At 39.0% G+C, this 7,590-nt stretch overlaps 1 protein-coding gene across 1 annotated transcript in view; it reads right to left on the bottom strand.

Annotated features, from left to right (window-relative positions):
- The window catches only part of svild (supervillin d), a 91,137-nt gene that overhangs the window by 29,831 nt on the left and 53,716 nt on the right, over positions 1-7,590 (bottom strand). The window contains exons 12-19 of the mRNA XM_016470058.1: positions 3,627-3,799; positions 3,218-3,373; positions 2,985-3,121; positions 2,096-2,243; positions 1,677-1,822; positions 1,396-1,571; positions 858-996; positions 482-779 (exon numbers count right to left, since the gene is read on the bottom strand). Of these exons, the coding sequence (XP_016325544.1) occupies positions 482-779; positions 858-996; positions 1,396-1,571; positions 1,677-1,822; positions 2,096-2,243; positions 2,985-3,121; positions 3,218-3,373; positions 3,627-3,799 (1,373 nt within the window). The remainder of the gene's footprint in view (positions 1-481; positions 780-857; positions 997-1,395; positions 1,572-1,676; positions 1,823-2,095; positions 2,244-2,984; positions 3,122-3,217; positions 3,374-3,626; positions 3,800-7,590) is intronic.

Raw genomic sequence — 7,590 nt, 5'->3', positions numbered from 1 at the left:
TCCATATTTGACCCAACATTGGGTTGAAACAACCCAGCATTTTTTAGAGTGTACATTTGATTGAGTCTGAACTGAATGTGGTTATCATCTTTTCCTTGCTGGTCTTTTTTCATCATAAAAAATCAAAATGATATGCATATAGGAATAAAAAGTATAGAAAAAAAAAACAAAGTATCACAAAAGAAAAATAAAACAAACTTAATGTACAGGTGCATCTCAATTAATTAGAATGTCATGGAAAAGTTCATTCACAATTTGAGTTGAATTACTGAAATAAATGAACTTTTCCACGACATTCTAATTTATTGAGATGCACCTGTAGTTTTTTAATTGTTAAATGTTGCTTGGTCTTTTGCAGTTTTTTTTTAAACTACACTACCCTTCAAAAGTTTGGGGTCTGCATATTTAATGTTATTGAAGGCTGTATTTATTTTTACCAAAAATACTGTAAAACAGAAATTAAGTACCATGCCTCACTCACCAACATTAGTGACAGAGTATTTCCAGCGGATGACATAGGTGTCCCCTTCGTGCAGTTGACCCACGCTCTCTGGCGGCATCTCAAAGTCATCAAACTCACGTATGTGCCATGCGTCCAAAGATAAGGTGGCCAGCTCAGCCTGCCGCCCATCCTCAGACAGAACCAATCCATGACCTCTCTGCACATCCACACCCTCCAGCACCATCTTCACAGGGCCTGGGGCTCCTGCCAGCATCTTTATAACATCACACGGCTTCAGCTCGGAGTCACAAGTGGGAAAGTGCTGATAGACTGGACTCTGGAGGAAAAATTGAGAAATCTTTATAAAGAAGAGAAAAAGGTTGGAAACCTTTTTGAGTGTCTTGCTATGTGTTACCTTCACTTCCTCCACCACTGGTTCATCCTTGGGGGGCTTCCTCTCTGCCCAGTCTAAAAACTTCTCTTTGAACAAAGCAGTTTCATTGTGTTCTGACAGCCGGCCAAACAGGGCCCAGCTTGGCCTGCCCTCACCTTGTCTGCTCACAAACAACGACACAAGTGAGAAAGAAAAGGAGTAGGGTTCTCATGAGATTTGGTTAAAGTAACAGTTATTGAAAAACAAAATAAATAAATAACAAAAAACTAAATAAAAACAGAACACTTTAATTCACCACTAATATGCTATAATCAAGTTAAACCACTTGGGGACAGTATTGTGATTGTTGTGATCAGTCTGTTTGAGAGGAAGTTACATGTGTCCTGGTTTGATGGCTGTACTTCAGAGCTCAGCATTTTTTAGAGCTTAATTCACCACTCTCCCAAAGCTCAAGACATCACCTACAAATTCATAATCTGCTAAGATGGGTCCTACAAGAGAGAACAACACCAACAGAGAAGAGTTATGAGCATGAATGGTCAGTGGAGAGGTCACTCACTTAGGGGTGTCTTTATTAGCTGAGGAGGGGTCAAGAGGGTTGACCCTGCAAGTGCTGTAGTCATATGCTCCACTCCAGATCCGTTTGCCCAGCTGTACTGCCACCTTCCTGTCACTCAAAGGAACATCCTTTCCTGTCCAGACATACACCTCGCTACCGAAGTCAAACACCAGCGCCTGCCACATATACTCTGAGTTACGTTCAATATAATGGGATCAAGTACAGTTTATCAAGACATGCACACACTGAACATTCACAACAAGAGGCTATAAATGTCACACCTCTTTAGAGTTAAGGAGAGAGACAGTAGGGATGGATGCGCAGGCCTCCTCATAAGGAACCAGCTTATCTTCCATAAGCCTGTAGACACAGTTTGACTCCACTACAGCACTCTCATACAGTTCATCTTCCTCCGGCTCCCCTGCACCTGGTAAAACACACACAAAGAACATATGTAAAAAAAATAACAAAAAACAAAACATACAAATACCTACACAAAGGAAACCGGAGAAGTTTAAAATTAACTCGATTATGAGGATAAACTGAATTTGATTATGCAACATGAGTGAATTCTGGCCCTAGAATCAATGGTATGCTTATACACAATTACTAATGAATGAGTCTGTTTACAGTGAGTGAAATATTGTCATTTAAACATTGGTGCTCATTATACAGGGCCTGGCAGGTTATGTTCCTGTACCTCTGTAATCAGCCTTTCCTCCCAGCAGACTCCAGAACTCTTTGGCTGAACGGTTGTCTGTGTTGATTCCCTCCTCCAGCACAGTGACCTGGGGAGCTTTGCAGCCCAGATCTCTCTTTGTCTGGACGTACTGAGCCATCTCTGAGCTCTGACAAACACACATAAAAAACAACATAGAATATGAGCACAATTTGCAATTCAGCTTTATTTTTGACAACTTCTTTACTGAGGTTTTTTATGTAATACAGTGTTGTTATCGTTAATTAAAACAAATAAAAATAATATTCGATAAATTAAGTAAAATAAAATATAAATATTAGATGAAAAACAAATAAAACTGAAACTTAAAAAAAAAAAAAAACATAAAAATGAATGCTTTCTATGTACCTGGGGTTAAAACCCTGCCCGCACCACTTTTGCAGTGTTAACCCCACACTGCAGTGCCACCACAAATATGCAAATAAGAATGTTAACTGGGGTTTATAAACGTACAGTCTGAAACGTCATCTTAAGAAAACCCAGGATTAATTGATAAACCCAGGTAAAGTGTGAACAGTGTGAAACGTAAAAAATATTTCCCAGGATTTTTTTTTTTTGACCCATGTTTAAGAATTACCCAGAATTAACTAATGTAAAAAACCCTGTAATAAATAAACTGAAGCACTAAAATTACTTAAAACTAAAACAAATAAAATAAAGCCAAATAAAATGTACATAAAAACATAAAATATGTATATAAAAACATATATAAAAACAAAAAATAATGTAAAATTGGAAATTGAAATAAAAGAATGAAAAAAATGAACAGCACATAACAAATTTATTAAAACAAACTAAAATGAAAAGAAAATGGAAATAAAAATAAAGTATTAGTAACAACTAGTAGTACCTTGGCTTTTTCGATTACATTGGCAAATTCTCCACTCCAGTAGAAGCAGTATTTGGGAGTGATGAGCAGATAGCAGTCACCACTGTTCAGAGAGCGGGCTGTGGGTTCAACCAGACGCACCTGAACATGCCTGCGCCCTACATGACAAGTCAAGTATTAAAAGCAGAATATACACATTTAGGACGTAAAAACTTGGTTGAACTGATATTTTGCATGATCCTTGACCACTTTACCTTTAATGTGGATGAGCATGAGCTTGTGGAAAGGCACAACGCTGTTGTTGGTCACCACCTCAGTGGACTTCACGCTCCGCAGATTGACTTTCTTGAAGTTTTCCTTGCTGGCCAGACCTGCCAGAGCAGCGTCTGCCAAATTCGAGTGCTTGGCCACTGAAGACACACAGAAGAGACATTTAAAATTAAATAACAGTGTTTATATTTGCTTCATCACCATTTTAATTGCTACTTCAATATAACGAGAGAAGACAGGAATGTGCAGCAAATTAAGCAGCATTAAGAGAGCAAATGTTTTCAAAATGTACACGTTCACGTTCTGGAACAAAGGACTTTATGCTTAAATATCACATGTAAAAGTGGTGAAAACATTCCATGAATTCACCAAAAATGTAAATGACAAACTTACTCCGCTCCATTTGTATCCTTTTGGTTTCCACGGAGGCCACGTTGAGTCTCTGCTCAGTGTAAGCCTGTCTGAGGTCATCTCGTGCCGCCAGGGCACGGAGAGGGTTTCTCGAGCTCTTGGTTCTCCTGCAGGGCCGCACAGAACGCTTGTGTTCCTCAACTGCTGATGTTAGTCTGCATTTAATCAACAATACATTAATGAGAGTATTTTACACTTTCACACCCCTAAACATTACACAGAGTAAAACAAACTGTAAATGGTGACAGGAGAAATAAAATTTGCCTTGAACTTTTGACATATAGGAGGTCTTTGTACCACAAGAACATCATGCAAGTTTAATAGCTTAAAACATCCTTCTCATTATAAACAAAGCATTTATTTAATCAAGCTCCAAAAAAGGCTTGTTTGGATATTGGATTTGGGCTTTCTGATATCACATGGGTAAATGTATTTGCATATGACCAACTTCGGAGCAAGACATTGACAAACAGTTATACAACATCACACCATAGGCCTGACCCACTGGCACTTAGTCATTTAAAGGGATAGTTCACCCAAAAATGAAAAGTACCCCATAATTTACTCACCCTTAAGTCATCCTAGGTGTGTGTGTCTTTCTTCTTTCAGACGAATTCAATCGGAGTTATATTTAAAAATGCCCTGGCTCTTCCAAGCTTTATAATGGCAGTGAATGGGTGTTATTTTTCAATAGTCCAAAAAAAGATTTCAAATAAAGCACATCCATCCATAATAAAAAGTGTCCCACATGGCTCCGTTGTGTAAGAAAAATATCCATATTTAAACATTTATAAACAGTAATCTCTAGCTTCCGCTAACTGTCATGCGCGCGTTCACAATAACACCATTCCGGCAGATGACGTAGGACACAGCATAAGGTCTGGTGAGAAGTGACGAATGCGGAAGCACAGCAGAGAGAGCAAAACAAAACACTGGTCACGAATTACACTGAACAAAATTATAAACGCAACACTTTTGTTTTCAAGAGGAGACTGGTTTTCCTTTGCTAAAGTAAGGAAACTTTGCTTCCTTTGCTCCTGTAAACAAACGTTGGTTCTTGCGAGACGCCTACACCCTATGTCATCCGCCAGAATGGCGTTCTATTGTGAACGTGCGTACAACAGTTAGCAGAAGTTAGAGATTATGGTTTATAAAATGTTAAATATGGATTTTTTTTTCTTACAAAAACGCATCGATTCGCTACAGGAGGCCTTTATTCACCCCCCGGAGCCGTGTGGGACACTTTTTATGATGGATGGATGCGCTTTATTGGACTTATTTTGGACTATTGAAAAATAACACCCACTCACTGCCATTATAAAGCTTGGAAGAACCAGGACATTTTTAAATATAACTCTGATTGGATTCGTCTAAAAGAAGAAAGTCATATACACCTAGCATGGCTTGAGGGCGAGTAAATCATGGGGTAATTTTCATTTTTGGGTGAATTATCCCTTTAATGGCTGACATACGTCTACACCAAAAGCAAACAGAACCCATAATAATCACTGACACTTTCAACACTGGATACAGTATACAGATATGTGTTCAGTGTCTGACATACCCCACGTGCTTGAGTCCGCTGACAACAGGACAAATGGAAGAGTAAAGAATGTTCGCTTTGCCACACCCAGTTTAAACAGCTTGTTTGTATCTCTTAGTACATACATCAGAAGGATCGCAGAGTCAGACAAGTGGATGGTTTATTTTTAATGGCGTCCTCAATTTTGTGGCAGGATTATATGTTCATTCATAGCATTTGACTGCAGATTGTAAATGAGGCAAATTGTAATGCAGGGCTCCAGACTGCGACCAAATAGTCGCATTTTGCTACCATTTTTCCTGCTGGTGCGACTGCAACATTTTTATATAATTATATTTAAAATTAATGCGCAGGCAATTTTGTTAATGGCGCATCCAGTCAGTCTCTGTTTTTATGAGAAACATCAAACGGCAAACGAAACTGAAAGCATAACGAAACCACGCTACTCGTTTGAACTGCGCATCGCTTGAGCCAGGTTTATACAGGCCGCGTCAGCACGAGCAAAAATGACGCGAATGTTGAGGAAACGATGGATGGTTTTCAAGCTAGAGTAAAGTAAAAGACCGCTTCTTAAACCAGAGAAGGTGAACATGCAAGCACCGTCACCGACAGCAAGTTTAGTTTTACTTTTCTTTTTCTTTTTTTCAATTGGAAAAGCTTGTTATCTTTGCTGTTTACCTCACCTTACGCTATGGAGGCTCTCTTTTATTTTATTTATTTTATTTGATTCCTCAGTGTTTGCTAAACATTCTGTAATTTATTAGTCTGTATATAATACAGCATGTGGTGTATGCCATGCCTCACCGTTTTTGTTAATAAATGTTTTGTAAGCTAGTTTGACATCTTACTGTTTTATTGTTGTTGTGCTTTTTAATTAAGAAAATGAATTCATCTTTTGTTTTTGTCTTAAAAAGTGAAAGGTGTGTAGATGTATGTAAGCAAAACAGACAATTATCTTTTCTTGTAAAACATGACAACAAGATCACAAATTTGAAAGTGAAAGCACCCGAAGCCAGGCTTATAACAGCAAAAGAGGAACTCCCGTTCACAAAATCCAAATCACAAATAATACTACTGATGAAAAAGAACGGGTTGGATGTTAATAAACTATGATAAAAGTTATATAAACTATGATAAAAGTTCATCAGCATGCATTGATTAATCCCAGACCAAACAAAGTAGTTTCGCTTTCACAACGAAAAACACAGCGGCCTAGCGTTAGGGGAAGCCCCGGCTTAGCGTGCACTGAGGCCGCGATAGAGTGAGCTGAGGCCGGGCTAGAGTGAGCTGAGGCCGGGATAGAGTGGGCTGAGGCGGCGGGGTCGAGAAGGGCGCGCCCGGCGGATCTGACGAATGAGTGGCAACCACATGTGACGGACCCCGGAAGAATATCTCTTTGGATTTGAGACTTTAGTCTTTGCAACTTTACAGATCTTCTTTATGCACCAAGAGCTTGTAACACTCCAAAGAGAAAGGAAAAATTTAAATCGCATCATATGACCCCTTTAAGTATATTTTGTTTGAAGTATTGTACTTCGCTACATTTTAAAACACATTCATTACGGAGTAAAAAACAAATCGCTCCCTGGAAACTACTGCAGTAAATAATGGGCAGGAGAGCAAACTGGCGCTACAATCACAAGAAAGATACAGACGGACAAGACAGGCGTTATGGTGCAGAGTCAGACCCAGCTGAAAACGAAACCCCGTCGTATTCTGCTGAAGTTGAACTCGAAGGAAATGAAGTGAACCCCTGGGCATATTTAAGCTCTATTATGCAGTGTAAGCTGTGTTTGCCTAGAGAGACCAAACTAGCAGCTTATAAAATCTCGACATCAACCCTTCACAAGCATGTATAGGTAAGGTAAATACTTGCATCATTGCATTTGTGGTTAAAATGAAGCTTTGACAGTTTAGCAAGAGGTTTTGCACAAATTAGCCAAAAAAGACAGTGGTGCAGGGCGTGCGATATATATCGTCTATGATATATATATATATAATTGTTGTTTTAACGATGTGCGATTTGACATTATCAGTATTTTGCCAAAAACCAAACAAAACACTCCTACAGAGTGCCTTGGAGTCTAGTAGATTAGACTAGTGCGCGCGCGCATTTAGAGTGTGTTCTTTCACTGCGCGATTCAGTCTGTTAAAGGGGTCATATGATGCGATTTAAATTTTTCCTTTCTCTTTGGAGTGTTACAAGCTCTTGGTGCATAAAGAAGATCTGTAAAGTTGCAAAGACTAAAGTCTCAAATCCAAAGAGATATTCTTTATAAAAGTTAAGAGTCAACCACGCCTACCAAAAACGGCTCGTTCTAACACGCCCCCACATGTCTACGTCACAATGTGGAAAGATCTGCATAACGCTGCCCAAATGTTCACGCAAAGAAAGAAGGCGTA

This window comes from Sinocyclocheilus anshuiensis, unplaced genomic scaffold (genome assembly GCF_001515605.1).
Source record: "Sinocyclocheilus anshuiensis isolate Anshui unplaced genomic scaffold, SAMN03320099.WGS_v1.1 scaffold2122, whole genome shotgun sequence".
Taxonomy (NCBI): Eukaryota; Metazoa; Chordata; class Actinopteri; order Cypriniformes; family Cyprinidae; genus Sinocyclocheilus; species Sinocyclocheilus anshuiensis.
This window is presented reverse-complemented; position numbering and strand designations above follow the sequence as displayed.